General features: G+C 55.5%; 1 protein-coding gene across 1 annotated transcript in view; it reads right to left on the minus strand.

Moving 5' to 3' along the window:
• FREM2 (FRAS1 related extracellular matrix 2) overlaps positions 1 to 24,301 on the minus strand; it is an 80,319-nt gene that overhangs the window by 14,727 nt on the left and 41,291 nt on the right. Inside the window, exons 5-14 of the mRNA XM_090258320.1 lie at positions 19,944 to 20,069; positions 18,765 to 19,016; positions 12,094 to 12,243; positions 10,322 to 10,531; positions 8,870 to 9,067; positions 8,010 to 8,174; positions 7,312 to 7,494; positions 6,589 to 6,719; positions 1,841 to 1,999; positions 133 to 436 (exon numbers count right to left, since the gene is read on the minus strand). Coding sequence (XP_090114446.1) covers positions 133 to 436; positions 1,841 to 1,999; positions 6,589 to 6,719; positions 7,312 to 7,494; positions 8,010 to 8,174; positions 8,870 to 9,067; positions 10,322 to 10,531; positions 12,094 to 12,243; positions 18,765 to 19,016; positions 19,944 to 20,069 — 1,878 coding nt within the window. The remainder of the gene's footprint in view (positions 1 to 132; positions 437 to 1,840; positions 2,000 to 6,588; positions 6,720 to 7,311; positions 7,495 to 8,009; positions 8,175 to 8,869; positions 9,068 to 10,321; positions 10,532 to 12,093; positions 12,244 to 18,764; positions 19,017 to 19,943; positions 20,070 to 24,301) is intronic.

Here is a 24,301-nt window from a genome sequence, read left to right on the forward strand (position 1 = left end):
TATTGTCATTTGTAAGTACTTAGAGCACAGTATGGAGCGCACGGGGCATTTGAAGGACTCAGACGCCAGAAATGAGACCCTCATAACATCGCACCGCCCCCAGCGCCTTCCGTGACAAGAGCAGCGCAGCACCTTCCTCTCTGCTGATGGTCACAACGGGGCTCAGGAGCTCCAGGCCCTCCCCGCCGTCGGCGTTCACGGCGCGCGCCGCACACTGCACCCTGGAGCCGGGCCGGAAGTAGATGGAGTCCAAGGCCATCATCTTGGTCGACGTAAAATAGGTGTCGAAGTCCACTTCCCTCATGGGGCCGGCCACGCCGTCGGCGCCAATGGGCGCGCTGACCAGCCACCGGTACCGGGTCAGCGTGTCGTTGATGTTCTCGCCGGCGCAGATGGAGCCTGTGTTGCCGTAGTCCGAGTATTTCGGGTTGCAAGCCTGCGGCAAACACAGGGCGGGTCAGGGCCGCGGACGGAACCAAGCTCTGCTGTTCCTCTCGAGTCCTACCACAGTGCTCTCCTGGGAGGCCCGCCTGCCTGCCTCCCCTCCTTTCTTTTCCTTTTTAAAAGATTTTACTTATTTTATTTTTAGAGAGGGGAAGGGAAGGAAAGAGGGAGAGAAACATCCATGTGTGGTTGCCTCTCACGCGCCCCCAACGGGGGACCTGGCCTGCAACCCACGCAGGTGCCCTGACTGGGGATCGAACCAGCGACCCTGTGGTTCACAGGCCGGCGCTCAGTCCACTGGGCCACAGCAGCCAGGGCCTGGGAAGTTTTCCTTTTCCCATTTTCACCTGCTGTTCACGCAGCCTTCGCGTTTTTATTCCCAGCTGTGATAGCCTTTCTGAACTCTACCCTTGCATGTCATATGGGGGCATTCCCACTGCTAACGTGATGAATCCCTGGAGCTGGGAGAGGGAATCTGTTCCTTCTCTTGCTCTTCCTCAGTCTCTCCCTCCCGTCTTCCCTCCGTTCTCCCATCTTGCCCCACCCCCACACCCAGTGGGTCAGTGAACTTGGTTGGTTCTTCTTTCACTCTATTCTTCAATTTGCTCCCCCCCTTCTTCCAGCACCGGTTCCCTGACTCGGCCTTTCCCGTCAACGACGCCCTCATGTGCCCGCTCCCGGCCGGCGTTCCTCTGCGCTGGAGCTCCCTGCCCCCCATCACGCCAACACCGCACTGGACGGCCTCTGTCCCCGGGCACCCCGTTCCTATTTCTGTCTCCTTAATTCAACAGACATTTACTGTGAACCGACTTTATGTAGGTCCTCATGCCCGCGCTGGTCTGGCAGAAAAATTAATAGGCCCCCATTTCTGCTCCCAAGGAGCTTTTATCCCTTAGAGACAGGAGCAGGCAGACAGAAGTGTAGTTGCAATAAGCCGCTTTTTTGTGCTGTTCTCCCGGGGGGCATGTGAGACAACCGCTTCTTCCCGCAATGACCTTCCCTGACTGAGCGTCCTCGGCCTTCCCTCCCGCCTGGAGCTGCGCTGTTCCCGCGGTGACCTCACATCTGGTCCTATGCCGGCAATTCTCGCAGGCTTTTCTCTTTTTTATTTTTTAATTTCCTTGAGGGCAGCGTCCAACCCTTATTTACTAGCTATCAGTGACAGCCTCCGAGGGAGCACACTGTGGACCCGTCAGTTCACGAGCCGCGTTGGATAAGAAAAGAAAAACAGGCGCTTGACTTGACCGGTGTTCTACGGCCCCGTCCGAAGTTCAATGCTTAAGACGTGCGGTTCTTCCCCGCTTTTACGTCTTCACGTCAGGGCCAGAACTGCACTGCTTAAGCGATAATTATCGGAAGTCCTTGTTTTTATGACCCGCCTCCGTTTCTTACTCACCGTGATGCAGACGACAGGGTAGCCGGCCGCCGGTTCGGCCGTGTCCCGGGCCCTGGATGCGTCGTCATACATCAGCAAGGACACCACGTGAGGCACAGAAGGGAAGGTCACATCTGCCATACTGCCCATCTCTTCTATGTACACGATGGCCTTGGTCACCTGCAGGAGAGGACAATTACTGGCGACCACTGCGACGCTGGGCTCCGGCGTGCCGAAGGCACAGAACGGTGCCCGGACGCTGGCAAGGCCCTGGCTCTGTAGGATAAAACTGTCACCCGCAGAGCCAGCCCTCTGTGTCTGCTCCCCGTGACCCTGGCACCTTCGCTGTGTCTCCTGGCACCGGGGGAGGGTCCCTGAGCCCCGGGAAGCCTGGGTCGGCCAGTGGCCCAGGGGTCCTTGGGCTCTGATTTATTTCTCCAGATTGTGGTGAACGTCACTCAGTCTGTCTTGGGGTTGCAAAGGGGAAGACCCATGAACAGGTTCATTAGTTGGTGGGAGGGAAGTGCACAGACACCCTGAGAGAAGGTGGGTCCTGGAGGTCATGTGATCACGGGGCTACGCTGAAGGGGGTGCCAGCCAAGAGCGCTCCGTGGGCAGCGGCCGGGGGAGGGGCAGGGTCCCGACAGGAGCGGGCCCTCGGGATGCCTGCCGCCGGTCCATGTGCCTGAGCTCCCGACAACTCTCCCAGCGTCTGACTGCCACTCTTTCCAGACGCGCGTCTGCAGGTGTGTTCCTCAAAGGAGCTTTCACTGCTTGACGTGGTTTGAGCGAATCTCTGTTCCTTTCACTCAAAAGAGTTTAATAGGAAGCTTCGTAAAAATAACAATGAAAGACTCACTGTTATGGGATCGAGGCTTATAAAAAAGATTTTCTGCCCGTCCTTGGATTTGAAATAGGACTTTAAAGAAAAGCAAGCCACTGCAGCAGAAATAGCACCAAGTAGTAAAAATTATGAAACGATAATCAACACGTAAGGAAGGAAAATCTCCCGAATTTGATCTCATACTAACAGCAAAACAAATAATAAAAGAAACAGAGGAAATTTAAGCACAGATATTATACACATGAGAATGTTCCTAAAATCGGTTAGTTTTAAAAATCATTTTAGGTTTAAAGGTTGAAAATCTGTGGAAATTACGTTCATCTTAAACAAAATCTGGTTGCTGGAACATGTAAATTAAGTAAACAGAGGGCCCATTGGCTGCCGAGGCCGGACGGCCACGTGATGCAGCGAGGTGGGTGAGGTGGGGGTTTTGAGGAGCAGCGGGGTGTCTGGTGGGTTGAGGTGCATGTTTTAAGGGGCTGTGGCTGAGCGGCGCTTTCTCCCTGGACATGACCCCTGCATTCTGTTGTTTTTGACTGAATTGGGGAGGGTGAGGTGGCAGATGGGGGGGCTCAGTGACTCTAGTCTTTGAGTTTCTACAAAGATGATTTTTCAAAGAAAGACAGGAATTTCTTGATCATAATCCAATAGGAACAACATTTATTTGGGAGTCACAACGGGTAACGTGCGTCTCTGGAAGTAAGCCTTGTGCAGACTCCCAGCCGTCGTGCGCCGTGTGAGGCGCAGAGGCAGCTGCCCTCATGAACCACCAGCTGTGAATCTGCACCTGCGCCGCACGGCCCACCTGCGTCTCTGTGAATCTGCACCTGCGCTGGATGGCCCACCCGCGTCTCTGTGAATCTGCACCTGCGCCGCATGGCCCACCTGCATCTCTGTGAATCTGCACCTGCGCTGGATGGCCCACCTGCGTCTCTGTGAATCTGCACCTGCGCCGCACGGCCCACCTGCGTCTCTGTGAATCTGCACCTGCGCTGGATGGCCCACCCGCGTCTCTGTGAATCTGCACCTGCGCTGGATGGCCCACCCGCGTCTCTGTGAATCTGCACCTGCGCCGCATAGCCCACCTGCATCTCTGTGAATCTGCACCTGCGCTGGATGGCCCACCTGCGTCTCTGTGAATCTGCACCTGCGCCGCACGGCCCACCTGCGTCTCTGTGAATCTGCACCTGCGCCGCACGGCTCACCTGCGTCTCTGTGAATCTGCACCTGCGCCGCACGGCCCACCTGCGTCTCTGTGAATCTGCACCTGTGCTGGATGGCTCACCTGCGTCTCTGTGAATCTGCACCTGTGCCGCACGGCCCACCTGCGTCTCTGTGAATCTGCACCTGCGCTGGATGGCCCACCTGCATCTCTGTGAATCTGCACCTGCGCTGGATGGCCCACCCGCGTCTCTGTGAATCTGCACCTGCGCTGGATGGCCCACCTGCGTCTCTGTGAATCTGCACCTGCGCCGCACGGCCCACCTGCGTCTCTGTGAATCTGCACCTGCGCCGGATGGCCCACCCACGTCTCTGTGAATCTGCACCTGCGCTGGATGGCCCACCCACGTCTCTGTGAATCTGCACCTGCGCTGGATGGCCCACCCGCGTCTCTGTGAATCTGCACCTGCGCTGGATGGCCCACCTGCGTCTCTGTGAATCTGCACCTGCGCTGGATGGCCCACCTGCGTCTCTGTGAATCTGCACCTGCGCCGCACGGGTCGCCTGCGTCTCTGTGAATCTGCACCTGCGCTGGATGGCCCACCTGCATCTCTGTGAATCTGCACCTGCGCTGGATGGCCCACCCACGTCTCTGTGAATCTGCACCTGCGCTGGATGGCCCACCTGCGTCTCTGTGAATCTGCACCTGCGCTGGATGGCCCACCTGCGTCTCTGTGAATCTGCACCTGCGCCGCACAGCCCACCTGCGTCTCTGTGAATCTGCACCTGCGCTGGATGGCTCACCTGTGTCTCTGTGAATCTGCACCTGTGCTGGAGGGCCCACCTGCGTCTCTGTGAATCTGCACCTGTGCTGGATGGCTCACCTGCGTCTCTGTGAATCTGCACCTGTGCCGCACGGCCCACCTGCGTCTCTGTGAATCTGCACCTGCGCCGCACAGCCCACCTGCGTCTCTGTGAATCTGCACCTGCGCTGGATGGCTCACCTGTGTCTCTGTGAATCTGCACCTGCGCTGGATGGCTCACCTGTGTCTCTGTGAATCTGCACCTGCGCTGGATGGCCCACCTGCGTCTCTGTGAATCTGCACCTGCGCCGCACGGCCCACCTGCGTCTCTGTGAATCTGCACCTGTGCTGGATGGCTCACCTGCGTCTCTGTGAATCTGCACCTGTGCCGCACGGCCCACCTGCGTCTCTGTGAATCTGCACCTGCGCTGGATGGCCCACCCGCATCTCTGTGAATCTGCACCTGCGCCGCACGGCCCACCTGCGTCTCTGTGAATCTGCACCTGCGCCGCACGGGTCGCCTGCGTCTCTGTGAATCTGCACCTGCGCTGGATGGCCCACCTGCATCTCTGTGAATCTGCACCTGCGCTGGATGGCCCACCTGCGTCTCTGTGAATCTGCACCTGTGCTGGAGGGCCCACCTGCGTCTCTGTGAATCTGCACCTGCGCTGGATGGCCCACCTGCGTCTCTGTGAATCTGCACCTGCGCCGCACGGCCCACCTGCGTCTCTGTGAATCTGCACCTGTGCTGGATGGCTCACCTGCGTCTCTGTGAATCTGCACCTGTGCCGCACGGCCCACCTGCGTCTCTGTGAATCTGCACCTGCGCTGGATGGCCCACCTGCATCTCTGTGAATCTGCACCTGCGCTGGATGGCCCACCCGCGTCTCTGTGAATCTGCACCTGCGCTGGATGGCTCACCTGCGTCTCTGTGAATCTGCACCTGCGCCGCACAGCCCACCTGCGTCTCTGTGAATCTGCACCTGCGCTGGATGGCCCACCCGCATCTCTGTGAATCTGCACCTGCGCCGCACGGCCCACCTGCATCTCTGTGAATCTGCACCTGCGCTGGATGGCCCACCTGCGTCTCTGTGAATCTGCACCTGCGCCGGATGGCCCACCCACGTCTCTGTGAATCTGCACCTGCGCTGGATGGCCCACCTGCGTCTCTGTGAATCTGCACCTGCGCTGGATGGCCCACCTGCGTCTCTGTGAATCTGCACCTGTGCCGCACGGCCCACCTGCGTCTCTGTGAATCTGCACCTGCGCTGGATGGCTCACCTGTGTCTCTGTGAATCTGCACCTGCGCCGCACGGCCCACCTGCGTCTCTGTGAATCTGCACCTGTGCCGCACGGGTCGCCTGCATCTCTGTGAATCTGCACCTGCGCTGGATGGCCCACCTGCATCTCTGTGAATCTGCACCTGCGCTGGATGGCCCACCTGCGTCTCTGTGAACCTGCACCTGTGCTGGAGGGCCCACCTGCGTCTCTGTGAATCTGCACCTGCGCTGGATGGCCCACCTGCGTCTCTGTGAATCTGCACCTGCGCCGCACGGCCCACCTGCGTCTCTGTGAATCTGCACCTGTGCTGGATGGCTCACCTGCGTCTCTGTGAATCTGCACCTGTGCCGCACGGCCCACCTGCATCTCTGTGAATCTGCACCTGTGCTGGAGGGCCCACCTGCATCTCTGTGAATCTGCACCTGCGCTGGATGGCTCACCTGCATCTCTGTGAATCTGCACCTGTGCCGCACGGGCCACCTGCGTCTCTGTGAATCTGCACCTGCGCTGGAGGGCCCACCTGCGTCTCTGTGAATCTGCACCTGTGCTGGAGGGCCCACCTGCGTCTCTGTGAATCTGCACCTGTGCTGGAGGGCCCACCTGCATCTCTGTGAATCTGCACCTGTGTCGCACGACCCACCTGCATCTCTGTGAATCTGCACCTGCGCCGCACGGCTCACCTGAGTCTCTGCCACCATATTCTCATCCGGTTTCAGGTGAACGGTGAAGGCCTCACGCATCTCTCTCATCCCGTCAAAGATTACTTCAATTTCTACAACATGCTGGGTCTCTCCCTCTTTAAACTCAATTTCTACAAGGGCAAGATCACAGAGAGAGAGAGAGAAAGGTACTGATTGATTTTAATTATTTATAAAAGTAAATGGTGAGACGGTCCATAAACTTGAAGAGAGATGGAGGAGGAGCATCCATAACGCGTCCCTAAGGCCCAGAGACTCCACAGTCTTTGTGGTTGCAACCCCACCAGCCTTTCTCTGCTCTCTGCTGACACAGAGTTTTCAGGCTTGAAGTTTAAATTGTGGGAGTTCTATAAATTAAAAGAGACAAGATCTCTGCTCCCACGCATTTTCAGCATAATAGGATATTGCAGGAGTGTTATTATCTGGTGTCTCATTACTGGAGCGAAGGTGAAACCCATCACAGGTAAAGCAGACTCGGAGCATCGTCGGGTGCTTCTGCTCAAAGGTTCCCCCGTCCAAACCCACACCCCGTCTCAGCCTAATGGGGACATCCTGGCCGTCAAGGCCACTGCTTCTGTTTTTCTGCAGGAGATTAACTTACAGGAGCATGTCTATTTTCATTTTAATTTCAGGGGGACATTTCTCACACATTTCCCAGGGTCCCTTGAGTCCGAGCCCCCCAGACACGCCCTGGAGCAGCCGTACCTTCCGACACCGGCAGGTAGTCCTCCCCGGAGGTGGCGGAGCCGTCCTTGGTGTGGACTCTCACGACGGACACCTTCGACGTGTCCCCCTGGCGGATCACTGGGACCTTGACCACCACTGAGTGTCCCGGGTCTTTAGGCTCACGGATGCTAAATTTGGTTTCTCCAAATTTAATAATAGTCTCTAAAATGGTGGGAAACAGGAACAAATTAAATTGTAAGGGAGGTGCTTTTCCTCCATGTCTCACGTGTCTTTCCTTGTGGGACACGGTGAACGACCGTCCCCTTCCTGGCTCCTCTCGGGCTCCTCCCCGATGTTATTGGTGAGCGCGTTAGGGACCCCTGAGTGCACCCCAGCTCCCAGTGACTGCTCCCCAGAGACCATATGCTGTCTCTTCGGGCTGAGCATTTGATGGGAGTGGAGTTGTGGGCTCAGGACTACATGCACCCAGGGGTGTCAGGACCACAGGGGAGCTTATGTATGACTGGGACTCAGTGTTTAGATAGAAACCATATTCTTCAACGTCAGCTTTCAGTTTTAATGGTTTATCTCCTTCTCTCCTTCAGTCTTTTTCTTACTTCTCAGTCCCCTCTCCAGGCCTCATCGAGAAGAGGGAGATTATTTCTAAGCCACCTAACCCTTTAACCGGATGGATTTCAGTCCCAATTGAACGCCACGCACAGGAAGTGACTCCTTACTATCAGCATCGTCCCGGATCCTGATCACGGTCTCGTTTTGTTCGCCCACGGCCGCCCCAAAGGGGGAGTCGCTCCGCGGGGTGCCGAGGACCAGCCGGAGCTCCTCCACCTCCTCGTACAGCCCGTCGTCCGTCAGCTCCAGGACGCAAGGGTTCTTCGTCTCCCCTGGAACCGTGAGGACAGCCGGTCAGCCACAGCCCAGAGGCCGAAAAGCGGCGCCTGCAGCTGGAGTCGCTGCACCGCACGGCCAAGGGCGGCGCCTTTCCTCGCTGTACCGAAGGCGCAAAGAACAGCGTTTGGCACGTGAACGTTTGCCGGAGGAACGAGCAGATGTTCGCCCCCTGCCATGACAGGCCGCTGCTGGGAGAGCGTTTCTTTAACGCCTGCTGCTCAGAAAACAAGGGCAAAGGGCCAACGCTGCTTCTGTTGCTCAGATTCCGCAGCCTTGTCCTGGTTGGCCATTGTTAATCGGCCACCGTGCTGGTCTCTAGGACAATCACCGGGTCAAACTGATCATCTATTTTAAGGCTCTGGGTACATATTCAAAATCTGACATGAGTTCCTTTTCACGTCCGTCACGTGAACGTTAAGTATACATTCGAGCGTTGTAAAGTCTATACGTGGGCTCCTACCACTGAATAAACGTAAAACACACCACCGTCAACTAGTCAATACGCTGTCAGACACCAGGAAGGACACTCATTCAGCCTGTCACCGTCTCCCTCCCGATGATCGTCCAGCGCACATGAAACCACGTCATACGCTTGTTGGAATCAGGAGCGCCTGCGTCCCTGATGTATGTTGGCCACCAAAAGCATGGCTTCCTCAGATCCCAGTAAACACGCCAGGCTCGGACGTACCCGGGAGGAAGGTGACGGTGGAGCTGTCCGTGTTCGGCCGCTCCTCAAAGTCGGCCACCACCTGGGCGGAGCCCTGCCGTGTGTAGCACCTCACCGAGGAGCGGGCCCGCAGGTCCCCCGTCCTGCGCACCGTCGCCGCCACCCGTCCGTCGCTTTCCCGGGCGGCGTATTCTCGCTCCTGGAACTGCATCCTCGGCACTGCAGAGACACGCACACGCCCGTGTCAGAGGGCACAGCGGTCCCCCCAGCGGAACGCATGTCAGCGGACAGAGCTTAGAGGAGAGAGCCACCCGATGACCACGAGAGGAGCCGGCACCCAGCAGCTGCTCGGTCACCCCTGTGTCCCGGCCTTGAGTCAACCTTGAGTCAAAGCCTCAGTGTCAAATGTCTGGACTTCCTTATCCTTGAGAGGTTGCTCTGCCAGTTGGTGGAGCAGGGGAGGCAGTGAAATACTAAAAAGGGAAGAAAACCAGATACTGAGATATTATTTTTCTGTATGTGTTGCTTAATCATGGGCTTCTCCGAATTTTTTTCTCTCGCCTGAGCACATTTTTCATTGCTCTTGGAGAGAGGAAGGGGGGGAGGGGAGAGAGAGACAGAGAGACAGACAGACATTAAGGAGAGAGAGAAGCATGGATCGGTTGCCTCCCATACGGGTGGGACCAAACTTGCAACCTGGGTATGTGTCCTGGCCGAGAATTGAACCCAGGACCTTTCAGTCTACGGATGACATTCCAACCCACCAACCAATACCAGCCAGGGCCCAGAATGTCTTGGTATGGAAACCATTCAGTTTTGCGCCTAGTTTTACAAGCATGGTTTCCCCAGACCACGTTGGAAAAGCTGACAATGAGTATAATATTACAGGTGTATATGAAATACTTAGGTGCGGGCTGTGGCATGTCAAAGAACTCTAGGTCTCATGGACAGCACGCTAGGTGGCTCAAAGACACGCCAGGCCAGTTACATAGATGGTCATGCAGAATTCCCTCGTGAGGACACGTGAGAGGGCCGGCCACGCGTCCACAGCTGGCCGCCTCGGAACGATGCGCTCGTCTCGTCACCAGGGAACCGTCAGGGTGTCTGTGTGTGAGGAGGTGGCGGGAAGTGTCTTGTGTGGAGAAGCGGAATGGGACCACGAGTGCCCAAGGCTCTGTGCGACCCCATGTGCTTCTGCTCGTCTGTCCCAGGGAATTCTTTTCTCATTAAAAAAGTTTCAGTTGCGCATGACCTTCACGAGTGCTGACTGTCTCCCCTGCGCTGTCCTTCGCCAAGTCTGCCCGGAGGCTCTTCTGTGACCCAGAGTTAGACACAGCTCCTTCTGAGTCCATAGGACCGTACGGCAGCTCTGGGCCGCTCGTGCAGGAACATAAACCCTAGTTTACGTGCTTCCCGACATTGTCACAAGTCCCAGCTTATCACTTTCCTGGTTATCCGCGCGCAGACACTCACAGTCCGAGACCGAGTCATCGATGGACACGGTGGCTCTGCTGGGCTCGCCGATGGCCGCGTTCACGGGCATGCGGAGCCGCAGCTCGAATTTCTCGACTCCCTCCAGCACGGGCTGCCCCAGGTCGTCCAGGATGGCCACGCGGACCGTCTGCACGCGGACGCCCGGTGCGAAGTCTAAATTCCGACTGATCCCCACGTAGTCTGTGCCCGCTGTGACAGAGACAGAAGAATTACTCAGCCGGGGACTGACGGGATGTAAACAAAATCGCGATAAGCAATTCATGGAGGTGTTCTTACCATTCCTTTAAAGAAGAAAGGATAGCATCACATTACAGAAAAGTGCATTTAAGGTGATACAATAGGTTAGTACCTACTTTGCCTATTGAGATGGTCAATCAAAGATCAGGTTCCGAACCTCGTTTGATCTGTGTCTAATGTGTTATTTTAGTTTTAGTTATTTTTGTGTTGTGTCTTATAGTTTATCCATCTTTGTTTTGGAATTATGAAACGGAGCTAGTAAGGTCAGGTCTAAAAGTCAAGTGTATCAATCAAACATGATGACCATAAATTACATATGAAATAAATGCATTCATTTAGATTTCGTTGGCATGCGTTAAATATCGGTATTCCTTTTGGTGAGCTCCTAGAGGACATTGTATTTAGGTGCGCGGCTCCCGGTTAGAGCAACGCATTTCCAACACAAGCTCTTGCCCCGGCTCTGCACCCACATTCCCCCCAGCGAGGGGGAGCAGCCCGCTATTCTCAAGGACAGAGTTGGTCTCTGGTCTTTGGCGCATTGTTTTCAGAGCTTTGGGTACACACCTAGCGCTGGCATCTCCATTTACGTCTAAGGTGGCTGAGAACAAAACTTCCTTTTCGTCTCTAGGCGCTACATCTACAGACAGAGACTCCTGACGCTCACTTTGTATCTACTTTACCTCTGAAGATGCAACTATGTGTGAATCTGCATGTCTGCGGTTCATTTAAAAAAAATCTCTGTATCTGAATCCACTGTGGCCCTTCTTGTATTTCCCCGCCTCTGCTTCTTCACCTGATTCTCATCCTTATCTTTCTTTGCGTTGAATTTTCGCTTATAAAATAACCTACTGGGCGGAACCGGTGTTCACTGGATGAGGACTGCACATCAGACACTGTGCTGGTTCTCCTGCATTAAGAAAGTTAAAACTTAAGAGCAACCTTGGCAATGGCTTTGCGTGATGAGTGCATTAGGTATGTCTGATGTCCACGTGTGCATGCGCCTGCGTGTGAGTAAAAGGCAGAGTCTGTTTTGTCGGTGACTGAGAAGGAACAGAAGGAAATTTCTAATCCTGTGTCAGCTGGGGTACCTGAGTAGCAAAGTGGGGAAACCAAAGGACAGACGGGGATGCTTGTTGGAGCTGAGGCTGGAGCCACGGCGGAGAGGCCTTTATACTTACACGCTGTCAGGGTTTTGTGAAGCTGGCCAGCCTGACGTCCCTGTGCGTGTGGATGCTATGACAGGGAACAGCGCTGGCCTGGACACGTGTAGAGGACACATTCGTGCCCATCAGGCATTAGAATTAGGCCTTTGGCTAAGGCGTCTTTGACTCAGCCTCCGACCCAGGGCCCCGCCGCGCGCTTTCTCACAGCAGGAAACGGGGCTTCGGCGCCTCCCGCACCGTCCTCACTTCAGGAAAGCAACCCCTCAGTCGGGTGACTTTAACGGGATAAGGCGTTTTAGCCTCAAGGTATCGTGTGTACCCTGCAGAGAACTCTTGGAGAAAACTGCTCACCAGTGGCAGACGGAGGGTCCGTCTTCTGAGATCTGAGGGTGACACTGGAGGGCCCGGACAGGTCGGTGCCCACTCGCCACACCTGCACCTGCACGTGGCCCGCGCTCTCGTCCACAGAGTATTCCACGGCTCCGAAGCGGAAGGCGGGCTCTGTGAAGAACAACAGGAAAACCATTCCTTTTAGTTCCCTTCTTCTACCTCAGACTCCACTGACATAATTCCAGAGAAGAGTTAACTTCGTTATAGTGACTCCCTCATACCATCACGTTTTCCAGTTGTAAGAGACCATCTTTCATCTGTACATTTATTGGGTTGGCCAAAAGGTTTGTTTGTTTTTTTCTGTAAGATGTCTTTAGTAGCGCTTAGTTGTCTAACTTCATTCAAAAGAATTTTGTTAGATTGTATGTGACATCAACACTGGTGAGCTTTTGTGAAGCCATTTTAATATTGAAGATGGAAGAAAATAACGTTTTTGGTGTATCATGCTTTATCATTTCAAGAAAGGTAAAAACACAACTGAAACCCCCAAAAGCTTTGTGCAGGGTGTGGAGGCTAATGGCACGCGTCAGGAGTGGTTTGTGACGTTTCGTGCTGGCGATTTCTCGCTGGACGACGCTCCACGGCCGGGCAGACCAGCTGAAGTTGATAGTGATCGAATCAAGACCTTAACTGAGAACAATCCATGCTACACCGTGTGAGAGTTAGCCCACAAACTCAAAATATCCAAATCGATAAAGTTATTGGTGGCAACGAAAAAGGTGTCTGATTTGACGAATGTTTTGGTCAACCCAATATACAGTTTTCAGGTCAAAGAGTCTCTGTTGAAAGACGAAAGCACTGACGGAGAAGCGCCGGACGGAACACCGGCACCTTGAGGAAGGAGCTACAACATCGTCCCCAGGTGCCCGGCTCCTCAGCGCAGTTCTCGGAAGTTCTGCTGGTAAAACAACACCAGAATGAAAGAAACGCCTGGGGCTACAGTTGCATGAGTTTGGCCCCATGGTCTTTACTCTGGAGACTCTCTGCATGTGACATCTTCTAGCCCCTTAACCCAGGGGGCGGCGTCTGTTATAAGCCCTGCAGAGCCAACACCTACCGGTGTAACCAGGCCGGGAGATCTCAGGGAGACAGGACGTGATTGCAGGTCACCTGTAGGGCTTTGGGGGTGTCCGGTACCCCCTGAGGTTCCAGTAGAGAAATGACCTCCTACCAAGGGTTTTGCATGCGTCTCAAACATGCTTCAGAGACTGCATTTTCCTCCAGGTTTGGTGATGAACTGACCTCGCAGTCATTTTCTGTCTGATTCCACTGGTGACCTAGAGTTTACCTCGCGAGGCAGCCGCCGCGAGAAATGGGAGGTTGCGCAGTCAGCTGACTAACACGGGAAAGCGAAAGAGAATTCTGGGAGCTTAGTTTGGAACATTGATAGTCTCACAGAGGAAGTCACAGAAACAGTGTTGACTTCACCCATGGGGGCCTCGAGGTCACCACTAACAAAGGCACAGGAACTGTCTGTGCAATCTGGGAGCAGCCCTTTGACCCGGGACACCTGATGCAGCTGCGTCTGGTTTTACGAGACGCAGAAGGACGGAGTCCAAGAGGCCACACAACCCACATCGATGTTCCCGGAACCCAGTGCCACGCAGAACGACCACCACTGTTTGGATGACCTCACTGAATCACCCACCACGCAACCCCGAACAAAACCGCGCGCTCACGGCCCAGAGGAAATCCACTTAGCGCCCTGTTCACGTGGAGAAAGAATTCTTCACTTTCCTGGCCCCAGCCCCGATAAATCACTTTTAGTAAAACTGGAATATTCCGTTTTTTTGTGTATTTTTTTTCGTAGGAGGGGCATGAAAAAAGCATTGAATGCCCCTAAACTCCCGAATGATACAAAACCCAACTTGAAAGACCTGTTTGCACGTCTGGTTCACAGGGTGACGCGCCTGCCCCCTGGGTACCTCCTCCCTCACCTGGCGGCCGCTGAGCCCTGTGACTGCGGACGGGCTGAGCGTTAGCCTTCTGCCCCCCGTCAAGGCGGACGGACGTGAAACAGGAGCCCGAGCATTCCTGACATTTCTTACTGCTGAGCAGGGGGTGAAGGTGAAGTCGGAGCTCTGGAAAGCCTCTCTGTGACCAGGCGGCGGAGCCAGGCCCGTGTGCAGTCTTTTCAAGGCTCTTACGACTGCCACTGAGGCCCGAATCTCTGACCCTTTCCAGTCCTTGCGAACGACACGAAGTAGGTGCCTGAGTTAAGGCACGGCGCTGGGATCTGCAGGGGGCACCTTCTGGGCAAGGACGACACCTCCCGCCTCCTCGGCACCAGCCCCGGTGACATTCCAGACGCCGGCCCAGGCCCTCCGCCAAGGGCAGAGAAGCGCTATCTGAGCAGTGCGCGAGCAGCGCCAGGGAGGTTTTTCAGCCTTATCCTCACCGGAGGACATTTTTTCATTGCTTTTAGAGAGACAGGAAGGGAGGGGGAGAGAGAGAGAGAGACAGACACAGCCATCAGCTGGTTTCCTGTAGGGTCCCTGACCTGGGAGCAGGGATCGCACCCCTCCGGCCAGGGCAGGACCCGGGGGACTTGGGACTGGGTACTGCCGTCGTGTGAGATCCGGGGGGAAAGCCACACTCTGCGGTCTGTATCCGCTGTGCTGTGCCCTTGAACGTGAAGGAAACAGATGAAGGCACTGACCGTAGAAGAGTATTCAGCGCCTGAAGTGTCACCATGATTTTCAGGGCTGGGGACACTTGCAGGACACCCAGAGCGGTGAGGTCACAAAGGTTTCTTACACACGGTGCTGAGGAGGAAGCTGGGAGCCGGACCACACACGCCTGCCACAGGGACTGAGGGGAAGGAACTGACGTGTTTCCCGACGGGAAAAAGTGAGCTTTCAAATGGTTTTGTTGAGCCTGAGATGCCCAGACTGACGTTTATGAGGACATTGTCTCCTGAGATGCGAGGAAGACATGCCAGTAGCAGCAGCTGTCTGGGGCCGAGTCCTGTCTACGCGCGTGTGCGCGGCCAGCCAGCGAGGAGGCTCTGCGGCGTCCCCGACCCCGTGCGCGAAGGACCGCGCAAAACAAAAGCTTGTAGGCTGACTCGTGGGTCAGGGCTGAGCACCGTACAGAGGAGCCCCGCCCAGGATCCCCAACTCAGGCCTCTCTTCTGCGCTGGGGACCTCGTTTCTTCTCGAGGGAAACACAGGAGTTAGAAAACCATTCTTGTTCCATAAAGCATTTGGAAACAAGGCGAAATCATACCCCAAGATGCTAAACATGTCGGTCTTACGGTGTTCATAGGACGTCTCACAGGTGAAATTTACTCATTAACATGCGTGGCTCCTAAAACAACTCCTTGTTTCATTGTTTAAACTTGGGCTTTGTTTTAATGAGTCGACAATGAAACGTGATCCAGTATTATTAAAACATAAAATTAAAAATAAAGCCGTACCCCCTGCTAGGGTGGAACGACCGAGCCGCCCTGGGGCAGGGCTGAGGCGGTCCAGCTCGCGGCTCCAAAGCAGCTCAGGGGGCAGGTCGGTAATGACCTTGGGCAGCTAAACGATGGCTGATATGGGGGAGCTTAAAGCCAATTCCAGGCCACTAGTGCTCAGCTAAATCTAATGTCACGACGCGGCTGCTGGGCCTCTCTTCCGACAGCTGGATAACACCCAGCAGCTGGATCTGACGTCTAACCAGCTGGGCAGGCGGAACCCGGAACCTTCTGGTGCGAGAGTAACCAGTGGTTTTAGAGGAGTGCCTGGGAACAGTCAGGGAGGCCAGCAGGTGCCTATTTTGGTCTGAGAAGTTTAGGCATTTTGGCAACACACCAACTGTATCGCGTTAAATAGGCAGAACGTTATACTTTGTGTCTGAAAATCTTTTCGTGTAAGAAAGAATAAGGCAGCTAAGGAGGCAGCTCTGGACGCCCTGCGCACTTGCGTACAGTAGTCCGTCCGTCCGTCCACTTGCTGCGCATTTACCGACACCTGCCAGGCGCCGTGCTGAGCTGGAGCGGAGGTCAGGACACAGCATCACCCGTGTGGGGGCTGCAGAGTGTCTGCCATGCGGCCGCGTGCTGCCCGGGGGAGGGGCTGGGGGGACAAGGAAACCCGCTGGCGGTGACCTTGTGTGCTAAGCCCGGGCACCTTTCCCAGGAGTTATCCGGGGAGAAGTGTGCTCAGTTTAAGAAGGGCAGAGACGTGATAAAATACGCATTTGAGGGGACGGGGAGACGGGCAGACTGGGTGAACCGGAAGCAGAGATCAGCCTGACAGCAGCTTCAGGAATCGGAAGGCGGCAGGGAGCTAGTCTGGATGAGGCGGCAGCAGCTCAGATGGGGAGGACAGTGAGGACGTCGCAGGATTTGGGGTGGAGGGTGGGGAGAGAGGCGTGTGGATTAGGAACACAGGGGAAAAGCCAGCGTACGCAGAACAAGGACCCACCACTCCGCCTGGTTGCTCCCTGATTCCCTTTGATTTCTTTCAGAGAAAGGCCCACGGAAAATTCTTTGCCTATTTCGTTTTCCTTTCGCTGCTTGAAAAGGAAGAGGAGCAACAAAGTCCAGATAGAAGTAAGTATCGGATCTTCCATGATGAAGACCCAAGAGTGTGATGGAGTTTCTCACTTCACAAAAGGGTCACGGGTTGCGATGTTTTGTACAAGGTAGTGAGGCTTTCCTCAGAGAATTCATCAAACATCTTCTGCTAATAGTTTATCTGTCCCCTCGGTATGTCAGACCAGATCCATGTTGTCATGTAGACGTACTGACACGTTCAGGAACTTTGGCATGTGTGTTCGGGACCGATGTCCGTGACACCACGGCGGCTTGTGTCGCTCGGCCAAGTGGGCACACGCCTCTGTTCCCCTGCCAACCGTGCCGCGCGGCGTAGACACCGCTTCACCAGTTTGCTGAGCGGGGACCTCGTACCCCAGACCTACAAGCGCGCCCCTGCCCGGTTTACACTTTTATCTTGTTTTTACAGGGTCCCCTTGCAGCCTGGAGAACAGACGAGCCCTGTGACTCGGCCCAGAAAACGATCCCTCGGCATATGTGTGACACTTTGAAAAAGAAGAAGAAGAAGAAAAGAATGAGCTTGTTGTGGGCTTTGTGACCAGGGGCTTTGGCTTTGTGACAACTTCCTGGGCTGGGAAAGGGGCTGTTCAGGAAACCCCCAGGGGAGTGGAAGCGGAGACCGTCTCAGCCTTGTCAGGGCAGAAAGCAGGCCTTTTCCCCTCCCAGGGCCGCATTCTGACTTCTGTTGTCAGTGCTGGCCAGTCAGGCTCCCCCCACCGTTTCCGGCCTCTCACAGGGCGGCTTTCGGCTCGGCAACTGCCAGTCTGCACTCTGTGACTCAGCCGGGCGCAGAGGGTGGAGACGCCGTCACAGCCGGAGGGTGCGTGGGAGCGCGGCCAGCTCCCGTGACTCAGGTGTGCTCAGTTCTCTGTGGGCGCCCCTTTGAGAGCACCCACTGCCTTGCCGCTGTTTATCTGGTTGCCCGTTTCCTCGGGAAAGACTACAGACCAGTCGCTCTGCTCGCCACGGTCTTTATCACCACCCACTAGGAGCATGAGCTCCGTAGACCTGAAATATATGTACATAGGGGAGCTGAGGGCAGGAGAGGTCCCCGCCCAGCACACTTAGCAGGTGCACAGCACGTATTTGCTGTGTTGTGTGCATGGCACGTGAGATTAGATTTGTTTCCAGGCCCCGCATTTCACATATACTGTTTTACTTTACTTTCTTTTTGTTTTTAAATGCTGCAATACCTACATCATTACACGCAACACCCTTCACACGTGGAAACACTGGGGTGGCGTTCAGCGTTCTGTGCACTCCGGCCCTGCCTCAGAGTGGGACTCACTAAACGTCCCCCGCTTCCACGGACTCGTTAGTGCCATCAGCTCTCTGAATAGTCTGTTAATATCTGCAATGCTGTAAGATTCTGAACAGTTAGAAACGCATTTTCCCATCTCCTGATGTTTAATGTTGTTCTAACTCAAGCATGCCAAGTACAAAATGTAATTCTGTCAAACTGTTACTTCCCTTGAGCTGGGCCATTCCTTACGCCGACTGGCCACCAGTTAACTGGGGTTTGCACTAACGCAAGCCCAGACCCTCTGGTCCTTTTCCTACGCCGGGGGAGGGATTACCTCGTGGAAATTTCATTTCCCTCAGGAAGAGCAGTCTCGATACCCACTCCTTGGGGGGGTGCAGAGATGCCTGTCGAACTTAATTTTCTATAAATTTATTACCTTCCTAGGTATTTGTTTAACAGCGTTGGCGGATGGGTTTCTTTGAAAAGTGAATTCAAAGCCTCAGATTACAGTGAGAAAACATTAGCATTAAGAGCAAAGAAAACAGAGAGAGAGAGAGGGAGGGAGGGAGGGATTGATCAAAATAGCCTCAGTTCTTCACCAGGACATTTTAAGCTTAATCACCTCATGGTAAATGGCCTTGTACAGAGGGAAACCCACACGGGTGTGACTTTTGCCTTTTGAAAATACTGAATTAAGAAAGACAAATGGTTGGATACGGCCAGCGTGGGGCTGAATCCCGCTCTCAAATCAAACGTCAACTCAGCACGCATGTGGCAGCGTTCCCGCGGCCCCCGTGGGCCTGGAGGCTGCGCTCCGTCCTGGTCCGACCGCAAATCGGTACTCACCGTCGTCCTTGTCCCGCAGGATGGTCACCCGCGCCCCGGGGAACTCGGCGCCGAGGCGCCCGCCCATGGGCGCGCTCAGAAGGACGCGGAACGTCTCCTCCTCCTCGTAAAGGGAGTCGTCGATGACAACCACCCGGCACGTCTTCTCCCGCTCGCCTTTGTCGAAGCGCACGACGCTGGTGTGGTCCTCGGGCCTCGAGATGTAGTCGCAGTAGGACAGGACCGACGTGGGCACCGTGCCGCGCGCCGTCCCTGCGCAGGCAGACAGCAGTGGGCGGGTTACGGGGCACGGACCACAGACGCGGGCCGAGCCCCGACGGCTCCCCTGCGGCCCGCCCCAAGTCTCCCAGAGCCACGCGGACACCCACTGCGGCCATGCGCCGGCCTCCGAGCCCCTCCCGGGGCCCCACTGCGGTCACGCCCTGCGCTGCCTTCCCCGGCAGGACCGCGCGGCGCGGCCATAAAGATGGTCAGCTCAGAGGGCAGGGGTGTCAGGGACGTGTCCTCTGGCAGAGTCGGGGCAGCTACTTGGCTACTGGGTGTTACGGGTTAACTTTAATTCCGTGGGACACAAACCCAGCTTCCAGAGGCGCCTGACCCGTGCGCAACACGAATGTTCTGCAATTGGAGTGAAATGAGTTTCTAATTAGTTTGCAATTAGTTTCTTTCCTTGGGTGTGTCTTTGACAATGTGTCTTTGACACTTTCTGTTTTCTTTTCTTTTATTTATTTAGTTTAAAGATTGTATTCATTTATTTTTAGAGAGAGGGGAAGGGAGGGAGAGAGAGAGGGAGAGAGACGTCCATGTGGTTGCCTCTCATGCCCCCAACCAGGCCTGTGCCCTGACTGGGATTTGAACTGGCGACCCTTTGGTTCGCAGGCTGACAGTCTGAGCCACAGCAGCCAGGGCTGTCTTCCTCTATTTAAGCAAGGACTCCTTCTTCTTGAGCAGCCTTGGGTGGAGGAGGGGACTTCCAGTCCTTGCAACCCACAAAGCACTTGATACTTGAGTGAGCAACCGAGTGGATCGAATATTTCTGAATAAGCGGCAGCAGACCCCCTCACCGCTTTTATTTTTCCTATGAAACCTCTAAAATAAAACACAGCGCTCATGGCCCAGTGCTGCGCCAGCAACGTGCCAACAAGGCGGACTCCCACCTCCGGGGGCACTGGGCGTTACCTGGCTGCGTGGAACAGATCACCATCAGCTCCTGGCTCGCGTCCCCGCTCCTGCGGACCGGGATGAGCAGGTCGCCGCCCGCTTCCTCCACCGAGTACTCGGACTGCGGGATAAACACCGTGGGCTCTGAGGAGAGAGCACAGGCGCCCCGGCCGTCGTTACTGGGGGCGGGGCGCAGAGTGAAACCCCTCGGACGATCGGTTTCTCCCCCTCGCTTATTCTTTTAGGAGAGAGCCCTCAGCAGCCTCCGCCCGCACAGATGGGGAGACTCGGACTCACACACGCGAACTGCTTCTCAGGTGCTCTTCCGGAAAGTCAGGGTTAAAACTCAGACCGTGTTAGAGCGACTACACCTGCTCTTTTCACCCCCGTGGGTTCCCTTTGGACGGTTAAGGAATGACCACGCACCGTCCCCCCTTGGTTCCTTGCTGGTCGTTGCTCTAAAGCAGAGGTCCCTTTAGAATTCGTAAGGGCCTTTCCCCGCCGTCAGGAGCGCCTGCTCAGGGACACGCCCCGTCTCAGCAGGAGTAACGAGAGCGCAGTCTGCAGCGTCACGTTTACAGACCGAGACTCGGCGGCTCGTTTCCATGGGGTTTGGAAGGTTCACTAAGTGACAGAAACGACACAGATCGCTGAGCAAACCCGGCTCAATGGACGACGCCATTCAGTGCAATGAAACTCTGAGTTCAGTCACGGGACGCGGTGACCCCCAGGCAGATACTCTGGCATTTGCCTGGGAGTCTGATCCACTGAACGTCTCATGTACACACAGAAGATGCTTATGACCTTTAAAAAAGATTTTAGTTATTTATTTTTAGAGGGAGGGGAAGGGAGGGAGAAAGAGAGGGAGAGAAACATCAGTGTGCGGTTGCCTCTCGCGCCCCCAACGGGGGACCTGGCCCACAACCCAGGCCTGTGCCCCGACTGGGACTCGAACCTGGGACCTTTCAGTCTGCTGGCCGGCGCTCAGTCCGCTGAGCCACTCCGGCCAGGGCTCCGTGGCTATTTTGACAACAGTCGCCGCGCTGCTGCTGAGGACTGTGGAGGCCACTGGAGTGGGGAGCGCAGGCCCCTCTCCACCCCGCCAGGTGCCCCGGGATTGGACTCGTGTGAACCACAGAGAGAGCCCCCACGCTCCGGCTTCAGCTGGGGCTGCCGAGGGGGCCCAGCAGGACTCAGGGGGCTGGACAGGGGCAGAAAGAGGTCGGCATTCATCTCCCAGCCTCCCTCAGGGTCCCCACATGCGCTGCACCCCCCAATAAAGATTACAGTGCCCGCTGGACATCTGGCTCACGCTCTGGGTTCACCTGCTCCTCCCGCCCCTCAGGCCGAGCTGCGGCCGTGGCTCCCGCGGTCACCGTGCTGTGCCCGGGGCGTCCCGATCCCTCCCCTCGAACTGGTACAGCGTGTGCTTTATAATTGTTTTCAAATCACGCACGGCGAGAGCAACCTTGCTTTCTCCTGGGACTGGCACCAAGACACCCACTTAAAAAAGGACACGATGAATAAGTGGGTGGGTGCATAAGACCTTGTAACCAACGAGTCATCTGCCAGCCATCGGTTGGCTGCCCGCTGCCTGCCAGGCGCTGGGTCACAAACGGGAGCGGGCGTGGAGGTACATGACCCCCGCTCTCATTCTCATCCGAGTTGGGGTGCAGGGGGACAGAAAACCAGCAAACACACGCAAAGCCTATGCCGGGTCGGGCGGTGGCGGCCGACAGAAAGAACATAGAGCGTGCTGCGGGGGGCAGGTCCGCGAGGGGCCACACAGCAAAGCCACGGGCAGCGGGGTCTCCGACGGGCCCCTCTGAGCCGAGGTTGCCAGGTGGCGAGGACGTTCTCTGTGAACACCCCGGGGAGCTCCCGGCAAAGCGCCGACCCAGCACCGAGGCCCCAGGCCGGGCGGCGCCAGGTGGGTGCCAGGAACCGGCAGGGGTGGTCTGGGTGGTCCGGGGGGGGGGCAGGGCTGGGGCCAGAGAAGGAAGGGGTGACGGGTGGGTGGCGGTCCCGTCCCCTGGGGCTTTTGGGGCCACGGGAAGGGCTTGGTCTCTGACTCAGAGAAAGCTATTGTGGAAACAAAGACCACCCAATGGGATCCCAGCAAGCGGGAGATATTTATTCAGCGAGCCACGGCCCGGGAGGCAGCCGCCATCAATCTTGTATCTGGCAGAGACTCAAAGGCGGACGGAGGAGAGAGGCGGCTTTGGAGCGGAATAAAGGGAGGCTCCAGGCTGCTGGCACGGGGAGCCCTCAGTGGGCACCTGGCGGGGGAGGGGCCTCTGTGATGGGCGGGTCTCAGGGGGGGAAAGAGCCTTTGCAGGGAACGTTATCCTCCAGCCTTGGTGCGTCGCTCCAGTGCCAGGGACGCGCGCCCATGGCCTGAAGGAAGCGCAGCTTTTTAGGTGTAAAGTCCCGAGACCTCCGCCCCCTGTGAACGGAGACCCGGGCGGAGAGACCGCAGGTCGCCCTCACGTGCGAACAGAGGTCATCTCCACACGGGACCGCGGCGACGGCTGTTTCTTTAAATCTCTAACTTTTTGGCCATGAGTTTGTGTTACTTTTCTCTCTTCAGATTGGTTTCATTCCTCTTTATGCTGAAAGGTGAAGCTGAGTGAAGCGAATGCCTTTTTTATAAGTCGGTGTGACTATACTGTAGTGAGTACTTCATTTGCAACTGCTGATTTTATTTTTCAGTTTAACTGTGCTGTGGCTTAGGCAAAAAAATGAAAAAGAAAAGACTTCAAGTCTCAGAAGTAAAGTAGTTGTAGCTACATTTGAAAGGGAGGTTCAGACCGAGCTTTTCTCAATTATACTGAACAGATTAAATAACAGACTCTGCTAAGAATCTGCTAGAACAAAATCTCTACATTTTTGCTGCTATTGTAGAACCAAGAAGGGGAGGAAAAGGCAGGGCAGGGGCGAAGGCACCGACGTTCATCGTTCTGAAAAAGGTCGATGCATTCAGAGTCGTCAGGGAGACATCCCTGCACCTGCAGGCCACGTGGGTGCCCAGAGCGTGTCCCACACGGCGAATGGAACACAGACCCTGTCACCGTGAGGCGTGAACCCAGGCAGTTCTCTGACGCCCCTGAAACAGATGGAGTAACAGTGGCTCATCTCAGCGGGGTCTTGAAAAGAAACCCACGAGAATAACGAGGGGATATCTAAGCCGCAGAGGAAGTGTTACAACGTCCCATCGGGAACCATGAGCTCCAAGGTTACTCTTTAGCATGAGGCCGACTAATTGGTTCCTGTGAGTCTCGGCGTAATCTCTGCAGCATTAAATGTTTATATTTTGTAGATGGAGAAACTTTCAGGAAGTGTTGAATCCCTGGATGAGTTTTATTGTGCACCCCTTTTTTCTTACCCACCGTAGGAGAGGCCAGAAGCTGTGCTCTGTATTTTTAACCAGGGTCCTGTTTGTGGATTTGTTTTCAAAAAAGATTATTTTGTTTCTCTTAGGATGGCGATGCCTGCCTCAGAGCAACAGAGTTCAGAAAGCAGCAGGCGTCCGCCCCGGCAGGTGGGGCCCACTCGGCTGGGCGCTGTCCCATAAACTGAAGGGTCCCGGGTTCGACTGCGGTTCGGTCCCCGGCCGGGCGTGTGCCTACGGGAAGCAACTGGTCGGTGTTTCTCTCTGGCCTAAGCACCGACTCGTATTATTATTTTTGCAGTGAATAGAGATACTTATCTAGTTAATAAGATACATCATCATTTGAAAAGTCTGTCTAAATCACAACTGTGGGATTTAAGTAATATAGTGGGTAGAGAGTATACTCATGAACAGGTGAGAATCCAGGGCACATGCATGTATGCATATGTGTCTGTGCATGTGCAGGGACTTGGTGTTCAGTGTATGTGCATGTGTGTGTTAAATCTGGGAACCGATGTTCTAAAACTTGGCACCCGTGAAATTGAGAGCACCCTATAAACCGCAAATAAAATGCCTAAAATGGCACGTATGACCACCAAGGCAGGGAGGCGAGAAAAGCCGCATGGAAGAATGCGTACCGTGTGCTGAGCACGCTGTCGGGCCCGGAGAACGTGCCGGTGACTATCGGTCATCATGGTCAGTGACAGTGATGGGGAAGCAAAGCGCCGGGGAAGCGGGGACCTGCTTGCGTTTGTACAAACTAGGGGCGAAGGAGAAGCAGCTCTGACCCTAAACCAACACGGAGTCAGAAAGTCAAGGCCCTCCCGCCTCTCGCTCCCAGAACACTTGCGGCACGTTTTGCCGTAAAACGTCACCCTTTGCTGCAATCGGTATCCCAGGGCCCCCTTCCCCAGCCGACCACCTGCTCCTCGATAGAAAGGGTGGGACCTAGTCGTCCCTGTGCTCCTAGTACACAGGGCAGGGC

Source organism: Furipterus horrens, unplaced genomic scaffold (genome assembly GCF_987537825.1).
Source record: "Furipterus horrens unplaced genomic scaffold, mFurHor1.1.pri manual_scaffold_12, whole genome shotgun sequence".
NCBI lineage: Eukaryota > Metazoa > Chordata > Mammalia > Chiroptera > Furipteridae > Furipterus > Furipterus horrens.